This window comes from Bombus huntii, chromosome 12, assembly GCF_024542735.1.
Source record: "Bombus huntii isolate Logan2020A chromosome 12, iyBomHunt1.1, whole genome shotgun sequence".
Classification (NCBI taxonomy): Eukaryota; Metazoa; Arthropoda; class Insecta; order Hymenoptera; family Apidae; genus Bombus; species Bombus huntii.
Genome location: NC_066249.1, coordinates 5,035,885 through 5,058,188, shown reverse-complemented (window position 1 = coordinate 5,058,188; position 22,304 = coordinate 5,035,885). Strand labels below are relative to the sequence as shown.

The following is a 22,304-nucleotide window of genomic DNA, read 5'->3' as shown; positions in this document are numbered from 1 at the left end:
TGTCCATAGGTTTTTTTTTATATACCGCGTACTTGCGTGTTACTTTATGTTTCGATACAAATGTAGAATTTTCACGTGCCATCAAATTCATGATCCATTTCTTAAGTCTTTTCTTAATATGTCACGTTTCTTCCAAGAGACACAAACATTCAAGTGGATGAATTTCCAAAGATCTTAAAGTTGTCTTGGCAGATTCATTTAGCTCTTTGGTTTCTAAGATTCTATCGCAGTTAATACGATGATCGAAATATTTTTGAATTTATAAATAGTTAAGGAGAGGCGTAATCCATCGTAATGAATCATGATCAGCTTGATATTTAAAGATATCAACTATCAAACGATTTGATTGATCCTGCGGAGTGTGTTTTGCCGTTGTTTTATACACAGCGGACAGTGGATTTTACAGGTATTTTCTCTCTGTCATGTTTATGGATTCGCCGTGGCGGTAGAATCATAGTCTCAGGGTTTCAACCAACAACCAACAAATAGAAAAAATGATACAAATTTAGAGACGTATAAATAATTAAGCGCGCGAGTATATTTGTGGAGCAACATATTATGTATAATAGTAACGATAGTAATAACATCCAGGATGATAATGATAATGATAACGATAAAGAATATTAACATTAGTATTAATGGTGATAACAATGATGATGATAATAAAGATAAGAATGACAAGAAACACTATACGGTGACTTGTTGCATTGTAAATCGAGATTTGCGTATTTGCTTTGCATACTGGTGCATGCACTGCGAAAGAAATATAATTTTAACGTCACTATTTCTTAATGAACTTCTTTACTGTGGCCAGGAGAAAACTTGTACATATATGGCTTATCCGTATCGTAAGAATTTACACCAACAAATTCAACCACATCCTCTCTGTATTTTTCTTACACTGTATGATTGCACAACTTGAAAACAGCTCCCGCTTGTCTCGTGAAACGTGCGTGCGCCAAGAAAGATGACAAATGGATCCGTGGACTTGAATTGTTTCATATATCATAGCGTGCACTGTTTACAGTGTAGATTTGTTTCTTCTTCGAAAGTACAATATAAAATGGTTCGAAAATCCTTCTTTCCTCGTCCGTTCGTCGGGCGAACTTGCCAGACCAGTCATAAATTGTACCTGCTGCGAAGAAACGCTGCTTCTGCGACTTTTATGAATATGTGTACAGATATATATATACCTGTAATTATAATTTTTATATATTGAAAGGAAACATATGCGTAAGCATTAGTAAATCGATCGAAAATAAAGTAGGAACCAACTCGATTTTTATTTTTGAAATTTTGATTGTACGGGCTCCTGTTTGAACTGTCGCGTGTTGAACAAATTCGCAAACATCCACGTACAGAATGTGCCGATTCCAACGAAATAGAATATACGTGGCCTCAGTTAGCGCAGCAATCATGTCGCAAGTGGCAGTTCCGCGTGTGTTTCTCTATTTATTAGCCGCTTTCCTTGCCACTTTTTCCAGTAAGTGTTATTTTCTTTGATATATATATATACGCAACTTTAATATATATGTATATATGTATATGTTGATGCGTAGCGAATTGATGCAAAGCAAAATTGAAAAAGAGCATTTCCCCACAGAAGCAAGTTCATACGTGCCGCCGGATGATTGTTTGAAATTCGATGTCGGTGATATTGAGGATTACTTGTCGAATCTCAATTTCGAGAATGTGCCGACGATCAATATGATGATCGGCGGGTTCAAATGCCCGGTCACAGCTTTGCCCTTCGGTGCTTTGAAATCAGACTGGGCAAGGCTGTTGCTTCTGCAAAGAGCGCAACCGAAGGAATCAATTCTCTTAAAGAAACTGGATCGTCTTATCAGAATTTTAGTGATCGCTTATTTCCGAATGGAAGAACGTTTCGATGTTATGCAATCTGGATTTTGGAATATAAGCAGGTTGGTAACAAAAACTCTAACTATCAACGATAAAGACTTCTTCACAAGCTTGATCTTTGTATCTCATTCGATCGAATATTTTGATAGTCCATCCGCGACGTCTGTACACGAAAGCACCACGAGCACTAATTCGAAGGAGGAAACGAAGAAACTCGATAACTCGATCGCTAATTCAAGAAAAATAAATAAAACCTCGGCGAATTTTGCTATGAGTACTTTTCTTAACAACGACGAATCCAGTAGCACGATTGAAATTGAACGAATCGCACTTACTAGTTCGGATGTGACGAGCGAAGGCAAAACCGGCGATTTTCATACAATGCATAATATTCCTTTAAAGCATCGCTCGATAAGCGAGCAAATCGACGAAAAAAGGACGGTAACCGCTTTCGTAAATATTAAAAATTTTTCAGAAAGAACCACTGACAAACGGAAATACACAGAGATATCGACTTTGAGCGCGAATGAATCCGTTACGATTAACACCGCGAATAATTTTACTAGGAATAAAAATGGCACGAATATTTTTACGAGAGACGATTCTGACGCTGATAAAAATATTAATTTCTCAACAACAGAATTTAGCAACGAAACTAAACCAATTATAACTGGCTCGAACGCTGTTACTGCTCGTATTTCGGAAACGATGACTTCTTCTAGTTATCAAAAATTAATAGCGACGAGTGTTGAGAAAGAAGGAACGGCGGAATTAATTGCCCCTACTATATTTAGCGTCACGCAGACTAATGGTGTGAAAAAGCATGGTACTCAGAACGATTATAAAATCACCGTTTATTCAGATAAAATTTCTACTAACCCGACCGAAAGATTTAATCAAAGTCGTCCGAATAATCGGACTGGCGGTGTATCCCAAGTCTTTGAGAAGGTTCCATGGAATTCCACGAATTCTACTGTTTCCTCTAATAAGATCAAGGAACCTTCGATCTACAAAAATACTCCGTTTGGCAATAAGTTTTGGAAATACATGACAATTTCACCAAAAATTTCTTCCACTACGGTTACTGCAGATCCGACGTTAATGTCGCAGGCAAAAGGGACGGAAAGATATAAAGGAAATTTGATAAAATCTAAAAAACGCGGAAGCTCGAACACCGATATTGAAAAAATGTTTAGGTGGTTTTATACTTTCGGTCATTCCAGGTACATACTTATGTTTCTCCTACATCACACGCTCTTTTCCTAATTACCTTTCGTTTATTTGCCAACGTTTTGTCATAATTACAGTAAAAACGATTCGGTTGATCGAGGCGTCTACATCGCATGCGAAGGAAAGAGTCACAACGGCAAAGAGTAACCTCGCCAAACGATATTTTTCATCTGCGAGGTATTAGAATAAATTTGCATACACGTATCTTTTAAAAGGCAAAAGTTTGGGTCGTTTTGAATCGACGATAATAAAATTGTTTGACTTTCACGTGGTTGGATATTGCTTCTTGATTTGTCTGATTATACGGCATTTGTAGATGGTATAAGAAATGCACGTTGCGACAACTGGACACTTGCCGATTCTTATCAGCGATATTGCGGGCCAGTCCATAAATTCATGAGGCGGGGCAACGCTGACTGATATTTACGAGGTCCGCAGCTGGTAACGTTCGTCATGCTTTACGAGCTGTCGTAAACGAATCCTCTTATTATTCAGTTCTCTGTCCATAGGATTTTTCGGATTGTCTGCAAGCAGTTGGATTGTCCGCTTGATTGGTTCGATGCAATTTACGCAGGCAACGATAGCTTGAACGACATCGTGTTTCGGATGTGATTACGATCCAGTTGAAATTACACGCGAAATCGTGGGAAAAAAGATACGGGATCAGTGTTGCGCTGTTCAAAATGTTCTCGTTATCCGCAGGAAAGGGAATGAAAACGGTTGCGATGAGTACATAATTGGCTTTACGCAAACTATCGTGACTCGATGGTTTAATAACGGTTTTTCGAGATAGCACACCCGATCAGTTTAATTTGCAACGATAGCATATCAGCGGGTTGCGGTTAATAACCAGTCGAAGGTACGCGAACAAATAGGTGTGTTCAATCAGCACGTCGTGTCGTTCCGAATTATTCCGCGATATTTTTGTTAAAATATCCGTTCGTTCGTTTCGTTTGTCGATTTACGGTCCGCGATAGTGTGTGTACACGTTTTGTGCAAATGCGCACGTGTATTCAAAACATATGGAGAATCATCGAGTCGAATAACTTTATCGCTTATATTAATTACATTATACAAGCTAAATTTTCAGTAAATATGCTTAAAATTTAGATTTACAGGGTGGTTATCAATTTGTAAATCCGAATTATCTCCTCGGTAGAGAATATACGCGATTTATGACTCTTTATTTCCTCGCAAGGGTATCCTATCTATTTTAAATATTCCAGATGTTAATTCTTCTCTCTTTTCTATTTTCTGATATATTTCTAATATAAATTCGTAGCGTGGTACGATATGTTCGCGTCGTGTTCGCTTTGCAAGCCTTGCTAAATTAAATATGTGCCGGTATTGTACAGATTAATCGTTAATAGAGTAATCGGTAACTTAGCCTTCTATCTTTTATTCATTCTGTTGCCGTTGACTTGTTCGTGATCGAGCTAGCGTTTTAATTCGAGAACATTATTATCGTTGGTAGGTTCGTCTGGTGCATCTTCTTTACAAGAATTAGCATCAGAGCGAGCTATATTTATTAGAGTCAATAATTTAGCCCGTTGTGAAACGGATTAGAGCGGTATATCGTTCCTTCTAAGGAAACAAATTACCTTGCCTTGGCGAGATGCTAGTTGAACAGAGCATTCCTGGTTTCCCTTTGCACCTGCTTTTCCCTATTTCTCACGTCCACGCCGACAAACAGTCGCGCTTTGACGCGACTCGTTGGTAATTGCGTTAACAGTTGCAACCAAACCGCTTGGAAATTCAAGGTTTCTCGTTGAATGCAAAATATTGTTTGACAGCATTAGACTGATCGACACGCTTCATAAATTGCGACGTTTGTTTCGTTTTTCTCGAGAACCGGGCCAATTAAGCTGAGAAATCGTTCACGGAAGAGGCGTGTCGTGGGTGGGGAATTGATAAATAAAGGTGATCAATCGTGAGCAAATGTTCAACTCTGGCGAAACAAATTTGCTCATTACTTATCATTTCTTCGCGATTACTCGCCGGTCGGATTAGCCGTACATTGTTCTTCGGGAGGGAAACAAATTAGTCGCTTCACAGGAACGCGACTTCGAGAGGTTCTCTGGCCGGGTTCGTTCCTACGGTCTTCGTGTCTAGAATACGGTAATGCCGGTGTACGTTCGCTTGTTCAAACTGTTCGTCAGGGTTACTTTAGCTTCTTGAGCAGCATCGAGAGTAGCAACGATGAACTAGCGGCCAGAGCAACGTTGAGGCTAGTATCTACCACCGACAGAAAGTTCACGGAAATCATTTAACCGAGGAAGAGTAGCGCGATCACAGGAAAAGAGGAGGAGTGCAGAGCATCGGTGTATGATGGTGGTGGTGCCGCTGGAGGCTGAGGCGAGGGTGAAGAAACGCTCGGTAATTATTTTACCGACGGAAGCGAAGGGATGAGAGAATGCAACTTGCACCCTTCCTCTTTTCACTCCACCTCCGTTTCTAGCGGCTTGATGTTAATTCATACTAATTGGTTGCATTACTCTCGTTTCATTCACCCGCCGTGGTTGTTTCCTTTCCTTTCGATGGGAGCAGCCCATCCTTGTTTTTGTTGCTCGACGTCCTGCCATGCTTTTTATTAATTAGTCGCCAATTAATTTCAAACATTTCCTATAATTTAACCGTAATTCTTGCATTCTCGTGAATACTTTCGATTGTTTAGTTTCTCGTTGTCAACTTCCGATAACGTCCCGAACGAGGAAACTCGATTTACTAAACATCAGCGGTACCTCAATTGCGAAGAATTTGTCTCGTCGTGAAACGTCTGATATTTGAATAAAAGTTTATCTAATTTTCATTAGTTAAACGAATTAAAGAAGCGATAATACAGTCTTTGTGATACACATAACAATAACGTGTAACTCGTTCGGCCGTTGCAGATACAGCGGAAAAGCTTGAATTATAGAGAAATAAAATAACGGCTTAACCCACACCGAAACAGGAGAAGAAGGAAGGAGCGTTATAAATAGGCGGGTGGCTCTTTGTTCTCGGCAACATGTTCCGCAACGATAAAAATTTCCCGCGAAACCAAAAGATCTCATGGACCACGTGTAGCTATTTTTATGTCACTTGGCCAATTTGTGGGTCGCACGCGTTTCTTAGATATCTTTGGTTATCCATGTTTCAAAAAATATGGAATGCCGTCTTAAGAGGAAGTTGGCTGAAAAATTCCAAGAAATTGATGGACCAGTCGTAATCTGCAGCAGGAGGCGGCTCGCGAAAGTAGGAATCTATAGGTGGCGAAGGAAGAGCGAAGATGCGTGAGAAAGCGTCGGATTGTTGGACACCCCTTGCGAGGGTGTAATCATCTTTGCTCAGTCTCGTCCGTGAAAATCCATTCTCGTCACGTCGAGACAAACGGGCTCAGTTGACTCTCCATCTAAATCTCCTTCTTCCTTTCGTTCTCCGGATCTCCTTCTTCCTTTACTCGCACGGATAAGAAATGAAATTAAAATTCTCCAGGAGACTGAAACGTCACGTTCCTCGTCGTCCGTCTCATCTCATTCCTCGTTTCGTGGAAGGGAGCACCGCGTCCGTTCGCCTCCAGGTATCCGGAAGATAAAGGAAACGAGAGATCGAGTCTGCTTCGTGGGATCTCGCAGATCGTTCGATTCGGACGAGCTGGGGGCTGCCGATGGATCTGCAACTTTCCACGGGAAAGAACGAATCCCAAAGAGTTGGGCTAACCTAAAACTTGGAATAAAGGGTCTGATCCTCTCCTAGGAATGCATAGAGATGCGTACGAGAGTCGATGTGAAATATTTGTTTTCCAAATAGAGATCGAAGAAATAGTATTTTGATATCGCTACCGTTCGAGCTTCTTCAGATACGTGCTTTCTGTGCAAAGGGACACTGGGACGTTCCGTATCTTTGCTTTGAAAATTTATGGAATTTACTTTTCATAGAAGAACGTTGCGCGCGAACCAAGACAGCCTTCTTGTCCATCGAAGACGGTCTAGTCGATCTCGTTAAGTGAAAGAAAGGACGAGGTACGGTTTGTGGGTAGGTCGGAGTGGAAAGCGTGGCTGGTTAATTGGAATCGCCTGCAAACTTGGCGACTTCTCAGCCTCGAAAGCATCGATGAAATTGCAGCACCCGTCAAGCTTCGGCCGGTTTCCTCTTCAGTTTCGAGATCGTTTCTACCTTCTCTTTGCTCGTCGCTTTTCATCCAGCGACAGTGGGATGCGACTCAATCTCGCTGCCAGTTTTCGTCCCGAACACACTGTCGTCTTCGACGGAACACGGTGGATCCCTTTGACTCTTAAAGACGGTGTGACGTGTAAGTAATTGTTACTTCATCGCTAGGTTGATTATAGCAATTTTCCTAGCTCCTTGGCTCGCTCCTACTTTTCTCTTCCTCTTCTCATTTACTTCATTACCTTCTTTGTCTGTTCGTCGCGTAACTTTATCGCGGAAATTAGTTTCGCTTCTTGCGCGTATATGGCGCATCATCGATGCGACCATCGTTACGTCCACATATACATTTTCTTTCAACTTTGATTGTTTCACACCTCGGGTTACAAAATCGTCAGGTCGCCGCCACTCATGGTACGCAGCCGAGAGAACGTCTGACAATTAATTACTCTCTTCTACTTTTTCCTCCGCAAAGAGGAACAAAGGAAGAATATGTAGGCGTGAGTTTCCAGGAAGTTCGCGCAAAACAAGTGGAAATCTTTTTCGGCGATGGTCACCTTCAATTCTCGCTAGTTTTTTTTCAGACAGCGTTCTCGCCGCGAGACGAGCTTTTCTCTCGTTCGTAAGTTACGCTTTCCTTTCTTCGTCGTGCCAAAACTCGTCCGGCTCGTTAATACTTTCGCGGCGATCTCCGAGTATAAATTTCACCGTGGTATTTTCCATCGTATATCGTAAAAAGAGTGGTTTTTCACGAACGAAAACTGTTCTATTTCTTATCAAACTACCGCGCGATCGTTAATTTCTTTGTCGCGGATGGATCAAACGACGAGCGAAAGTTTGTCGAAATTTCCATTCGACCGGAAGAAAAATGGGAAAGTGGGTGTGTCTTATGGAACGTTCGAGCATTCGTCCTTGAATTATGTAATATTTCATCCAAGGAATTAATTCAGCGTCTTTTGTTCAGGAAACAAGGAGGGAACTAACGAGCTGCGTATTGTCCGAGATTTCATATCAAACCGATATTTCTGCACGATTCAACGACAAGGCGTTTGTCGAACGACGAAGACGTAATTACGAAAGCAGAGCGTCGAACGATCTTGGCGGTCGGAGGAAGCGGAACGCCGCCTTGCCCCGACCTTTCCCATCTTCGGCATCAGTAAGTTAGAACTATTCGAAACGTTTCGTCCCTCGTTTGCATGCCGATACGTGGCACTGAACCAAGAACCAAGTCAGTCCCTAGATCGAGCGCAGACCGACCTGTGCGCGAAACTTCACCAGTGCCATTTCTCGGATATAAACTCGACGCTCGGATCCACGTACAGGTACACTCTGACTGGAAACTGTGAATATAGGTGCGACGGAGTCTCGCCGGGGATGATGCCTTGCAATTTCGCGCGATTACCGCAGGGCTCTTCCAATTTGCCGAGAAACTTTGCCGTTATCGTGCTTCTATACTTGCTAGATCGATAATCTCTCTCGCTCGTTCGCTCCTCCGAGACGTTGTTGGAATCGTTACGATCGTCTTCGTATTTTTTTTCGAATTTTCGAGCAGGTAAACGAGAGTACAGAGCGCGCGGATTTGAAACGAGACGATTAATCGCAGAAGGAAAAGTTCGGGGCGCGGAAGCGAAACGGCGGGTCGATACGCGTCGATTGTTCGAGGACGCAACGAGGATGCGCGTTCACGGAGTACGGCTCATCTTAATCACCAATTCATCACTCGCCATTGCCCCTCGAGGCAATCGCGCGTGAACCTAGCCTGATAGACGATACATCGGCGATACCGAAGCGTAGGCATCGTCGCGTCCTGGCTCATCCCCGATTCGCCGGAGAACTGGACACGCTTGGTCAAATACCTTCGCTAGCTGGTTACATATAGCCAAGTATCTAATCGTACCGACTACCGACAAGGTTTTTCGAACGAGCTTGATGTTGGCAGACTGAAATTAAGGTCGGTGCGGAACGCGAGGGTAGACCGAATTGATACGGACGATCTCGCTGACGGGGACGCTTCGCCGACCCGCAGCCTCGTTTACCCCATAACGATCCTTAAATTATTTCTAACTGACGATTGTTTGGTCGTGTCGATCCGCGTCACTTCGTCTTTCCACTCGTTCATGGAACGCCAATTCCTGTTAAACGATAAACGGTCGCTCGACGACGCCCTTTTCTGACACAGAACCACGGTCAGAAATAGCGGTGGAGATTCGCGAAACGCTGAAACAACTATTTGCGGTTGAACGGTATGAAAGAACGTCTTGACGATCGTTCGTCTAATAGAGGACTGGAATATCGTGAAAAAGAAATACCCTCGTGAAACGCATGATTTTCTAAAGTGCTGTAGCAAGTGACCGGGCAACGGGACGGGAACAGCGAAGTAGGATCAGTTACTCTTCCAGGAAGGGATGCGTTGGTCCGTGAACTCGCCGATAACGCAGAATTATAGTCCCAGCTCTGGCAGAGCCATCCTCTTCGAACCAACCATGTGATTCCCTACAAAACGCCTATCACTGTGCGTACCGAGGCGTGAGCAGCTTCGGTTTGCACGCATGTATCATCCCATCCCGTTGTCACTGCCTTTGCTTCTTCGCTTTTGTCCGAACGACCCAATGGACTGTGTTTCTTTTTACAAACGAACTAGGCGAAAAAATCCAGATCGCGATCTGGCTTAGAGCAATCGCGCGATGGAACGAAGATCGAAACACGCGAAGAAACTGTACCGATCGACTGGTTGACGTTTTTCGATAGATATCGGCTGCGTTCGCGTTCTTATTTTTTTTTTTTTATTCGAACCGGCTTTTATCCGATCGAAAAGCAGAGCATTAGATAGACGATGGCGTTTCCTCGAGGTGACCTTCTCTGTTCCGCGGTGGTCGGATATCGGATTAAAATACACGCTTACGAAAGGATAATGAGTCTGGAAGGCGGCGACAAAAAACTGCGAACTCTAGAGGATTTTCCAGGAACAATTTGCTTGTCCTTCCTCGCAGTTCCGTAGCATCGGACGATTAGATTATCCTGTACGAACGCTGCGAATCCCACGCACACTTTTGCCCTTCCATTTGGGGTTGGAACGATTTCCTAGCCGCTGGAACGGCTAATTGGCAGCGTCCGGCCATTATCACGAGTCTTCTTAATTTACGGAACTGAATTTTGCCGTTATAAATGCCGGTTCGCGACTATCAACTCATCTATACCGGCTAATTTTACGAGGAAATTTAATGGAGAATCGGAGGAGCGGAAGCGCGTTTTCACAGAAGGGAATGGCTAAGGGTGGATAGAGTCGCATACATTTCGTCCCGAATAGTTTTACCTTGCGACTTACAGATAACATCTTTGCGTTAACGCGAACGTGACGTTTTTCGGAGGAAATTAAATGGCGAGTCATCGCGTGCAGCGTACAGTCCTCCTGTCATGCCAAATATCAGCCGTAATTACTTTTATTCAGGAAGAAACGCATTTACCATGTTTTAAGAAGTTCATGGGCCATGGAACATCCTCCAGATGCATATTCGATTACCAATCCGCCAATTACCGGTACGTTCGTTCGAGTACTCCTACTTTTCTCTATGATGCACCTTTCAAGGTCGAAAGTGGAAAATCGCACGACCAATTATAGCATTCGTCTTGAAAGTGCTTTCCATCGATCTCCATTTTTACACGGTTTTATATCCTCTCTTGCTCCATATTTTATCTCGTTCTTATCCAAACATCGTGCCATTGCTCCGAGCTCATCGATTCGAAAGATTCGATTTACCGACTAATTTTCCTTCGTAATTTTTGCCACGATAATAGCCTAGTATATCGAGTCATTCGCAAACTCTGACGAACTATGTAAATTCATCGAGTAAGGTGAATGGCTGTGACGGACGTGGGTGGTTTTTATCACGTCGACCTTTTTTTCCGCAAAGCCGGTGTTAAAGCAGTGCGTGACTGTGATTCGGTTCTTATCGCCCGATCTTTGTTCGCAAATTTAATTACTTTTTTAAGCGAACGTTTGCCAAGAATATCTTTCCATGTTTCGTTGTGTGTTCCAGTAGCGGATAAGATTCAGAGGTGCAGGAATTGCTTAAAAATTGCACAGGCTACGCGTCAAAGTACAAGTACTTTTTAGCGTGATTTCACACGACAGAAGTTTCGTATTGTTATGTAACGTAATGCACGTTGATTTTCGCTAATTGCTGTGCTCTGGTATTTTATCTTGCGAGATTTCAAGCGTTTTATGTCGTCAGGTTCGGATTGAGAAAAGAAAATTGCCAGTGTTAAACCCTTGAGTATCATTGGCATGTTGAAACTCATTAGGAAAATTATCCGAGCTGCAGTTGGAAACCGACTTGCCGGAGGTACTACGACCCTTTTCCCTTATTGCTTTTTTCTTTAGAAATTCAACGTTTGTTTGTACAAATTCCGAAACACGTTGAAAAATGCCGTATAGAATATGTATATGAAGCACTATGTAAACGACGTAGGAGCGAGCGTTTGTAGCGTTAGCTGTAATACGCGACATCGAGTTCTATTTCGATAATAGACAAAGTGATCGTGATTTTGTTCGATCTGTGCTTTTCGCGGTCGCAATATAGACATCGTCATTACGATGGCTTACGAGGAAAGAGTATCTGATTGATCTCCCCTTTCCTCCGTACTTTGATCTTCCCAACGTACCGTGTATTTCGGCGTCTTACCGTTTCATCTTCGTAAGAGATACAGAAGAGAGACCCTTATTTAGTGGATTCGGTTAATGTTTCCCGTTGCAAGGAGCAACGACGAGCGAACGCTAGCTAGAAAGATTGCTTTTGTAGGTTCGTTCGCCTTGCTGCGCGGCCAAGGAATTTAGAGAGTCACGGATGTAATTTTTATTCATTTCCAAGGGAACTTAATACCAGAACTGCTGCAAAGGGATTCCAAAGGTTTTGTGCTCGTTCGACTGTGGTTTAGTCGGATCTTTTGTTATATTGCCCCTTGCTGTTTCGTGTTTGTTCTTTTATTTCGGTTAATAGGAATACTCGGCATAGTCCTTAGCGAGTAAAACAAAGGCGCCATGAAGCATCCTTCCTCCGAAGAGTTTCTAATAACGTCTGGTTTAAAGGGATTCGAACGAATACATACCTACGTATAAATTAAAGATTGAATGGCATGACATTTTTATTTCGTGTCAGCGGTGCGAGACTAACGGCGCGATGAGAAATTCTCGAATGGAGGAAAACCGGCGAATGAAGCACGCGCGTGTGAGAACAAAGGACGACGCGATATTGGATAGAGCATAAACGAGAAGGGAAGTTATGGCGGTCTCAATTAGTACAAATAAAACGTTCCGAGCTAGCTAATATTATTTATCGCTCGCTCGGATGCCTCTGCACGTCGTATAAAAGCGAGAACACGGAAACCCATTATAATGAAATTAACAAATTACCCGTCGTCCAGCGCCTCGACCTCTGCTCCTGCCAGCGAACCCGTACCACCGAATCCCTACGAGTATCGTCTGTTTTCATCCTCTCGCGAAAACCACCCCATCTCGATTTTCCCTTCTCCCTTCTACCCTTCTCTTCTCTTCCTTTCCCTTCTCTTCCCTCCTCTTCTCTTTTCTTCTCTTCTCTTCTCTTCTCGCATCACGCGAAAGACAGCCTATACAATTCAGCTGATCCCGTTTCCGTTACTCCGCTTCTTGTGCATTAATTCCATTCTCCGTTAGCACGACTGGGGTCTCATTCAGACAGGAATTTCCTATCTGTGTGGAGGGAGCCTATGCTTCTCCGACGCCGACGCTACCGCGTAGTAATCACTGGAATTGCTACTACTTTATTCGAGCGCTTGCCCCTTTCGTCACGCGATACACGCGATTAAAAGCAACTTCTACTCCGTAGAAAAGTTTTCCCTCGTTTCTTTTTCTTCGACGATTCCTCGATCGATCGGACGATTTATAAATTTTTCTCGCTGAATCAGCCGCGCAAACGCCGACCCGAGACTAACGTTGTCACGCTTTCTAACTAATTCAAAGTTACGAATCGGTCTGCCGTACGCCGCTTCTTTCTCCGTTTCCAGTGTTTACAGATGGGATCGTACGTAGGGAAATTTTCAATTATGCACATTTTGCTCGATGTAGTCGGCGTTCACGCGTGACACGTCGCAGAAACGCGAGATGGGGGGTGAAGCGAGTGGATCCAGGGGTCGTCGGTGGATGAAGGGGTGAAGAAGGGCGGAAGAGGTGAGGGAGGATGGAGGAGGTGGACGGGGAGGGGGATGTCGGTTTTTGGGAGGGTGCGGGTTCGGTGCAGAGACAATAGTAGGCGGACAAAAGCGTGATATACGACGACCCCCGGAGCAGTGGTATTAAAATCATATTTTTAAGTCCTCCATCCTACCCCTGGACCTACCGCGAGCGCCGTACTCTTCGTTGCTACCAACTCTGTCCCCTCGTTTCATGCTGAACCACAAAATGGCGGTGGATGGGTGGTGTCTCTGTGGGACTGACGATGCTCCTGGATTTAATTGGATTCGTTGGCTGTAATTAATGCAGCTCCATCGGCCGTGGAAAGGTACCCGTTTCAGGATTTTGATTTCTTTTAACGTCGCCGTTGCCCGGCCACTCTCATCTCCGATATTATTTTTGCAGGCTTAGGTGTACGATTGCTCGTAGCGGCGAAGACAATCGTTCATAGAAACGGTTAAACGTTAATCGAATTCCTTTGACTGGGAATCGATCGTTCATTAACGTCGATCGCTAATCTCGTCAAAGTCGGCAAAAAAAAAGAGGAAGAAGTCGTGACGGATAAAAAGTTGCAGGCTATATCAAAGGTTGGAGAAGCAGCACATTTTCATTTGAAATTCCGTGTATCTCCGGAGAATCTCGAATCGGCGGGTTATTCAGCCTCCAGTCTGATTTAAAGTCCTTCGAAAGGGATGATATACGGGCCTGAATGTATGTACCTTCGCATTTACACGCAGGCACGCGTGAAATGAATATCTCCTTCCTAACCCGCGACCCACCGCAGACGTATATATTTCATCTTGCTATCACTATTTCAGAGAGATGACTTGCTTTTTCCTTCCCGCTTCAAAGGATTCTCTGGCTTACTTTTCTGCTAGATACGGTCGTTAACTTGGATACCACCTGCCGCTTGCTGCATTATTTTTGAAAATTCGTTAGCGATCTAGAGGAGGAACGAACGAGCGGATCGACGCGTAGTTGTTTCGCTTTCTTTTTTACTAAAAGTTTAACGTCGCTGAAAAATGAATATCTAAAAGTAAACGCGTATTACCCCGATAAACCGCGATAAACCGTGCGAAGCCTCGGATCTCCAAGTGATCTTAAATTAAACGAAGAACGCGTAAGATACGAGAATCTGTAAAGATCTCAAGATCTTTGAAAAATGGACCGAGAACTTTGGAAAAAAGAATTCACGCGTTAACTCGTGATTTCGAGTACGCGTTCTAGTCTATTCAACCAATGATGAGTGTCAAGTATTTTCTTACTTTAGTTCGCGTCCACTCGAAACAGATATTTTTTCGCGATTCACACGCGTCAGAAAAAAGAAGTGACAAAACGATGCGGCCGCGTTCAAACGTTGCACGCGTACTCCAGCCACTCCGGATGCACTTCATTAGAACTTTTAAATCTCGTTTCGTGTCGTCGTCCGCGGAATAACTCGTGCGACGACCGAGTTTCGAAACAGCGAGATGAATTTGCTGGTCCCTTGAACGCCGTTATACGTACGCCAGTCGCTGGTTCCCCGCTGTTACCTCTGCACGGTCTCTTGCCCGAGTACTCTACATTTTCTTTGCTACTTTATCATCGCTGATAGTCCTTACCGCCAAGGTTAGCAGGTAGCCTACGAATACGCGAACTATCAATAAATTATCCGATTTTACGAGCACTCGGGTGCAAGTACTTTGTCGCTATGGTAAATTTGTTCGTATTCCTTTTTTCTCCAGTTTTCTTTCCATCGAGTAAGTTTAATTGTTAGAGCGATCGATTTACGAGCAGACATCGATGTAACATTTCAATTCCAGGCGAAATCTTAGGATTTGTCAACGTGTCACGGAAGAGAAACGCGCATTTTTCAACGACCAACCGGGACGAGATATCTCCCTGTAGAGTTGCTCCCTTTTTTACGAGGCTCTCTTTCGTGTCAACGCTATCGGTGCGAGTTTTCACTCGGAACGAATGGAATAAGGGATTCGCGTTTGGTTTTGTCGCGTGTAACGAACAACGGTACGGTGCTTTGTTCGACATTTTCCAGTCCCATCGTTGGAACGCGTGCGTCGTCACGTTGCGACGTTCGGCCGAGACAAGAAAATCGAAGAAAGCCGAGTCGCTAGAATTGGCGACTGTTGGAAGTCGAAGAAAGCGCGACCCGGGTAAGACCGATCTCTTTCTAAGAAACTGGAAGACGAATAGGAACGGGCAACAAGTTGGAAGCGAGCGCGTTACGAACGTTTGAAATTCGCGAAGAATTGGCCCCAGAGAGTGGAGAAGCGGCAATTAGAATCTCGGAGAAGGGTGGACAGCGAGATGCCAGTCGTTTAGCCAAGGCATTTTCGCATTACACGGACCATTAGGAGTTACTTGGCGAGGTTGCCTTTCGGAAAAACGTTCCACTTTGTATAATGGTCGGCCGAAAGGAACAGGAAGTTCCGTTGTATACGTTTACTGCCGGGCAAAGGTACTCACGCGTTCGCCGACTATTTCATTTTAAAGTCAAAACGTCGTGCCTAGTCGGAGCTCCGAACATCGTAAGAGGGTTGCTATACTATTATAACTTTGTAATGGCCTACTAGCGCGTACTTTGCCCTGGATATTGCCTTAAAGGGCGCAACCGTGAAACGTCCCCTTCGTAAATTTAACTTTCAAACACGTCGCCCGACATTGGTCCCCGCTAGTGCACTATCGCGTTTTTCATGTACTTCCATCCAGCTTTCTTCCGCGTTCTTTCTTGTCCTCTCTCTCTCTCTCTCTTTGTCGTTTCGCGGTCCGGATTATGGTAATGATCACCGACTTTTATTTGCCATCATGTCCGCGAAACTGCCTCGTCGATTAATCATCTCGCACGAGATACGACTTTCGTCTTGAGGTATCGCGCGTTTATCACGCGCGTTCTAGATAAACCGATGCTAACGATGCACCGGCGGAAAACCACGAGAACTTAATTCAGTATTTTATTCGAACGTTCTTCTTTCTTCTTTTCTTTTGGGCAACTCGACAAGCGTTCTTTTTACCGAAAGGAAAACGTCGCGATTTTAAGCGCGTTTATACACACACTTATACAGACGCTTATCGTAAGTTTACCTTTAGACGAAAACGACTATAGGTAGGGACATTTTCCAAAGTATTCGCTGCACCGGGAAACTTATCGACGAGTTCCGTGTCTCGATAGTTCCACATATAGCTTAAATTATTCGCAGACTTCTCTTTTCACTCGGTCCATAACATGACGATGCAAGTTTCCAACCGAGAAAGAAGGTCAGTAGTACTTAACGCTTAATTTGTCGAGTAGTCACGAGGACTTGCACGATGTGATTAAACTTTCAACGATAGAAGGGTCTGAGCCGCGTACAATGTCCGGCTTCTTTCAAAGTTCGCCCCATCGGCATATCCTAATCGGCCTGGACCGGCTTCTTTCCATCGCTTCTCCTTAACTGTATTCATACGGCAGCATGAATACGGACCAAATCGAAGAGAGAAAACGGTCGACGACTTCGGGAAATGTCGGTCGCTTCGAAACGACCACGGTACGGACTTGAGATCTTTGGAAGCGAACGTTGGTTCTCACAGCGTCCATGGAAATCGGTAACGAAGGACGTACTCGAGATTTCCGAGTAATTCCAATTTATGGCGTCGCGTTGTCGCAAATCATAAGCGCGGCCGGACGTTAGCACGCACCACTGCGGAAACGCTTCGCATAATGGTCGTTCGATCTTTGGATTACGATCCAACAGAAATGTTACATCGGTTCGTTCGATGTCCTTGCGAGTTACATTTTCCGCTCGATATACCTGTACTAGATGTTCTTCTCGCCGATCGATCTCCATAGAGATTTCCATGTATCGTCGTCGCTCTGGTAGATATTTTATTGCTGGTTGTAAACCGTGTATCGGTTGTACCGGTTCTAAGAGTTGTTCTCCAAAGGAATTTTTCTCTTTGTCGTCTCTCGAGCTTCTGCAGAAGAGGCGAATGTTGGTTCGTTCGGCGATACTGTTCGAAAGAATTCACGAATTGCGAATGAAACGGAAGATAATCTCCGAGCAAAGTAGAAAGGAAAACGTTGTTTCGTCGAGGACAGCCGCTGGACGAATCTATCGATTGTTGGGTGCTCCTTTCCTCGAACATTCTTGGCTAGCTAGGAGTAGAACGAATTGTTGGCGGAACGCCAGAAGGCCAAGCGAGAACGCTCGCCCAGGTGGAAGCAGAAGGTAGCGTGGTACCTCGAGCAAGATTCCGGGCAAAAAGTTAAGGGATAAAAAAAGAAAGCAGCGAAGAGGGGGAAAGAGCGGGGCAGGAGGTGGAACGGAGAGAGTAGACGACCACGAAATATTTGTCAATCGCAAAGCCAGGAAGACCGGTCGGGAAAGTCGATTTAACGCCCGTTAAGGAAGCAATTCCTTTAAGAAGGACGAACGACGGAGCAATGGTGGTGCGACCCGGGGATGCTCGACCTTCCTGGACTTACGACCTTTCACCGGAGAATCGCTTCCGTCCGCCATTATCGGCGGACGAATGGAACATCAATAACCAATTTCGTAAGACTAATATCGCGAAAATTAGTTTCCTGAGGTCCCTTTTCCTTCGTGCTTCGTTCCTTACACTCTCTCACTCTCTCTCTCTCTCTCTCTCTCTATCTATAGCTTCGTTAAAAGGTCTATGACCTACTCGCCGTTCATGCTTTTCTTAATGTCCAGCCATCGAGCGAAAGCGATCGTGAATCTCCCTTTATCGTCTCGCAATACCCGTTTCCGGCCATATTTTCTTTTTTTTATCGCGCACGCTCGCCGTCGCACCGAAGAAACGATAATATACCTTTTAATCCGTGTCACCCAGATTTACCCGGTGAAATATCTACCTGGACGAGTTCGAATTCCGCCTAAATGCTTTCTGAACGATCCTCCGAAAATCGGTCATTTCCACTTTCCTATGTTCGCGTTGCTCTACACGCCGTCTCTCGCCGAATCTTTTATTTTTCGTCGACGAATTCGCGACAACAGCGGTCCTTCCTTTTCATCTGGATCGAAGACACGTATCCGAAAATTCTGACGAAAACGATTCTTCGAAAGGCTACTAGTCGATAGTGTTGAAAACTTTGCTGCGCGCTATCAAACGCGTCGATTAATTATTCACCTTGATAACGTCGGACGATGATCTTCTCAGAACTTTGTACTCGCAGTCGGTAAAAGTACATAGATATCTCTAGATAATTTTATTTTCCTTCGAGTACCGCGCTTTGCCAGCAATTTCTTCAATTACACAGGGCTTCCACTTAATTATAAATTAATTGTTCGCCGAGTTATGGCTCGATTTTTACTCCTCTTTTCGACCTAATTACCAGAAGGCCTTGAAGAGCTCCGAAACTCACCCGTTCTTTCCCTTCGTACACCGGTTTTTCTCCGTCGTTTTTGCCTTTCGTTCCGGTTTCCCACCCTTTCTTGCCCTCGCGGTATCCAACTACCATTTCGCCAGTGTATCTCGAACTTCCCTTTAACGAGAAACCACTGTACCTTTCGTAACGTCACCTTTTTGCCCGGAATCATGGCGTTTCGATGTTTCTTTTCACAGCGAGGAAATTTCCAGGCCAACGAGGGTGCATTCGACCAGTGAATTTTCCGGTTTTCCCTTTGCGGCAAACGTCGATAGGCGTGTAAGAAGTCTCTTTTTCTCCCTCTCTCTCTGTCTCTGTCTCTGTCTCTGTCTCTCTATCTCCCCCTTTGCACGTGTTTCGTCGACCGCATTAATTATTTTGTCGAAATTTACATTCGCCCCGGTGTAGTGGGTGAAATTCGGTGGAGAAAAGGAGGGTAACACGGTAACCGTTGGCGTGTCGAATTCACCAGCGCGATAGACAAGCAAAGCGATAGACAAAAGGTCGTGCTTATCGAGCAAATTTGATCAATCGGCAATTTCACTCGGTCTATCGGGGACGATATTTGACGCGATTCCGTCTCGATTTCTTTTTATCGATCCGGTATAAAGGCTATAAAACGAGATGCTGGGAATGTTAAAGTTGATTTATTAACGTTTGATTTATTTCCCAATCGATCGGAACGAATGCATTTACCCTGGCGAGGCAAGATAGCTGGGCTCACCAACCTGCGCCGCGATCAACCTTTTCATTTCGTACCCTCCTCTGCTTTCTCCTCTCTCATCCGCTTCTCCCATTCCCCCTTTCCCTTTCGTCGTTTTTTTTTCTTAACAAGAATTCCACCGTTTAAGTGCCATATTTTTCGTGCGAGCTGTAAGAGCGCCGGGTGTCTATTAATAAGCATATCAGACCGGTGGAATCTCGCGATAAAAGTGATGTATGTCGGTGGAATAACGGAGCATCGCGCCAAGAGCGGCTGATACAAACCGCTCGCAACCGCGAACAAATTTCCCACGAGTCGCTTTTTAACGGCCATCGGATGTCAAACGTCTCTTCCTTCGGTTACTCTTTTCCAACGCGCCACTATTTCAACGTCACGGACGTATTTATTACGCATCGTGGTAACGTTCGCGCGTCATTTTTCTCCGACTCGTAGACTTTTGCTCATTTTTCCAAGTAACGTAGCCGACGACGACGCGTCGCTTATCGCGCAACGCATACGCGTTCGTTCGGCGGTTCCACTTCGCTGAAAAACGTTCGCGCGATAAAAATTGAAGCAAACGCGCGCGATCTCGGCGGTAGGAAGCGCCGTCGTTTAGAAAAACGGCCAGACAACCTGATCAGACGCGTAAATGTCTAGAATGTACGAACTTGTCGAATGCAAATTTGGCGACTTTTTCCAAAGATGTTGATGAATACGGAATCGCGAAGTTGCCGGTAGCTTGCGGCAACGGTAATGGAAGATCGGCGCGGTGGCGAAGCTGCAGTCGGAAACTCGGAAACGTTTCATCAAGCAACCGAGATCTCCTTTTACGGTGACCTATCCAGCTACCAGCTGCTATCTCCGCGTTCCTACTTGTAATCTCGCCTCCTTTATATCTTCTTTGTTATCAGCAGCCAGCGAAAGGAGGAAGAATCGAACGTGGATTTTGCGAACGAAACTTGACTGAGAGACCTCCATACGTAACATCGTCGGGCTACTTCGTACACGTCGTGGTTTCTCTCTTTTCGTTCCTTCTTCGTCGTTCGAACGATAGAGATCCTCTTGCCGATGAGAATCGAACAGCTGAGCCTTCAGGGATTAAAATTTAATTTGCTTGTACGCGTCGTACGCTTGTGGCTTCGTCTCTGTGGAAAGTTGGTGGCGCGGATTCGACGATTAAAAAGATTCGTTTGGGAAAGTATGGCTCGCGTAGTTGGAGCGATCGGTATCGAGCTAAAGTTCGCGACGAATCGGAGGATTAGCAGGATCGTGAAGTTTCCGCTTATACGTCGATCAAAATTCGTGCGACATGTACTGACAAAGAACACGACCAATACTTTTAGGAGCTTCGTATCACGTTCGGCGAACCGTCAAACAAAATTCTTCCGTGGTGAACAAAGGGAACGTTCCAAGTTTCCAGAGCCAACGACCTTCCTCCACAAATTCGTAACGTCGTAAGTTTCGAGGTTATGCGATGCAAAGTGAAGCCGACGAAATTTCGTAAGTTCGTAAACGGGCTCGTGGTAAATCGCACAGAAATCGCCGTGTTCGCGTTTGAGAAAAGATCGGCGCAACCCGAATTTTCCGCCGGCTGTTTCATAATCGCGCCACCACGTAGATTGGCCGAGTCTGTCGAAGAACCTTTTGTCGTTCGGCTTCCCATTTCTGCCAGATCTCGCTCTTCGTCTCGATGAAGTATCGGAAGCAGGAGACTCGAATCGAAAACTGAGAGCAACGATGAAGAGAGGAACGAGGTGTGTCGCGCAGACCATCAACTTGTCCAATCCGGAGACATGCGTAAGACCAAAGAGGATTCAGAAGCTCGTTCATGCAGACATGATGCAGCCTTGTCCGAGCATAGTGGCTGGAGGCTCGTCTTATTGGACTCCGAGACCGGTGCCCATTAAAATCTGCACGCGGAAAGACATGCAAAGAACTTGTCCGCCAAAGGTGAACCAAATGATCGTTTCGTTGGGCGCACGGTTCAAAAGGCGGAAAGACGGTTGAACAGGAAGCGTACGTGGTCGAAGAGAATATATTTATCGTTAATGAGATTCCGTTAGCGGGATCGAATCTCTCGACTCGTTAACAAGGCAGCTTTGGCGTTAAATCACGCAAACGCGTTCCCATGGCGCGAGTTCGGCTCGAGTTCGCGCGATATACACGCGTCTAGGAAGCGACGAACGACGATGTATCGGCTGCTGTAGGAAACTGATTGGTGGATACCGTAGTTGCGTTTACCTGGAATTAGCTCGACGGTTCGGTGTACACAGGTATAGCGACGCGGATGAGTCTCTAATGGAGGAGGACAGTTTAGAGTTGACGTACTTGTTAGGGACACGTACGTACGTGACCTCACGAGTCGAAAGCATCGTCGCGTTTAGCAGACTAGCAGACTCCAGGGTCCACTCGTTGAACAGAAAGCCGGATACTCTGGAGGGTTTCGTAAACGCGACAAATCTTTTCCTCTCTTTCACGGGCTTCTTTCCACGCCTGTTTCCATTTCCGTAGCTTCGCCATGTATTTTGCTGCAATTCGAGGATTCGGCCGCGATACCCGCCAATACGAATAAACATAAACTCGTTTAGTTAGAAATATCAACGTTTCGTTTCGTAAGTAATTCCGAGTTTTGTTCGATTTTCCGCTTCACCTTCGATATTCGCTTGTATACCGTGTGCCGGCAAATAAGAATCCGGCTCTCTCGATTCTCAATGCAAATACAAAGATACGAAGGAAGGAATACCGCGCTTGTTCTTAAAAACTCTCAAATATTGATATTCTTTCGAGTCACGTACGCA

The 22,304-nt window shown here is 44.8% G+C and overlaps 2 protein-coding genes across 5 annotated transcripts in view; both read left to right on the top strand.

Moving 5' to 3' along the window:
- The first annotated feature begins 1,340 nt into the window (after positions 1–1,340).
- LOC126871724 (uncharacterized) lies at positions 1,341–9,697 on the top strand. 4 transcript variants are annotated; one of them, XR_007691726.1, is made up of 6 exons: positions 1,341–1,483; positions 1,604–1,922; positions 2,010–3,083; positions 3,168–3,267; positions 3,407–3,520; positions 3,600–6,742. XR_007691726.1 is itself a non-coding variant. In XM_050630856.1 (5 exons), exons 1-4 carry the CDS (start codon positions 1,363–1,365, stop codon positions 3,235–3,237), a joined length of 1,584 nt encoding a protein of 527 aa, XP_050486813.1. In that variant the 5' UTR covers positions 1,341–1,362; the 3' UTR covers positions 3,238–3,267; positions 8,201–9,697. The 4 variants fall into 4 exon arrangements, 3 of the variants coding, with proteins under 3 accessions (XP_050486813.1, XP_050486812.1, XP_050486811.1); XM_050630856.1 differs by lacking the exons at positions 3,407–3,520; positions 3,600–6,742 and adding an exon at positions 8,201–9,697; XM_050630855.1 differs by having other exon boundaries at positions 3,407–6,742.
- Positions 9,698–9,762: 65 nt separating this feature from the next.
- The window catches only part of LOC126871772 (uncharacterized), a 102,506-nt gene continuing 89,964 nt past the window's right edge, over positions 9,763–22,304 (top strand). Inside the window, exon 1 of the mRNA XM_050630985.1 lies at positions 9,763–21,456. Coding sequence (XP_050486942.1) covers positions 21,244–21,456 — 213 coding nt within the window. The 5' untranslated portion in view covers positions 9,763–21,243. The remainder of the gene's footprint in view (positions 21,457–22,304) is intronic.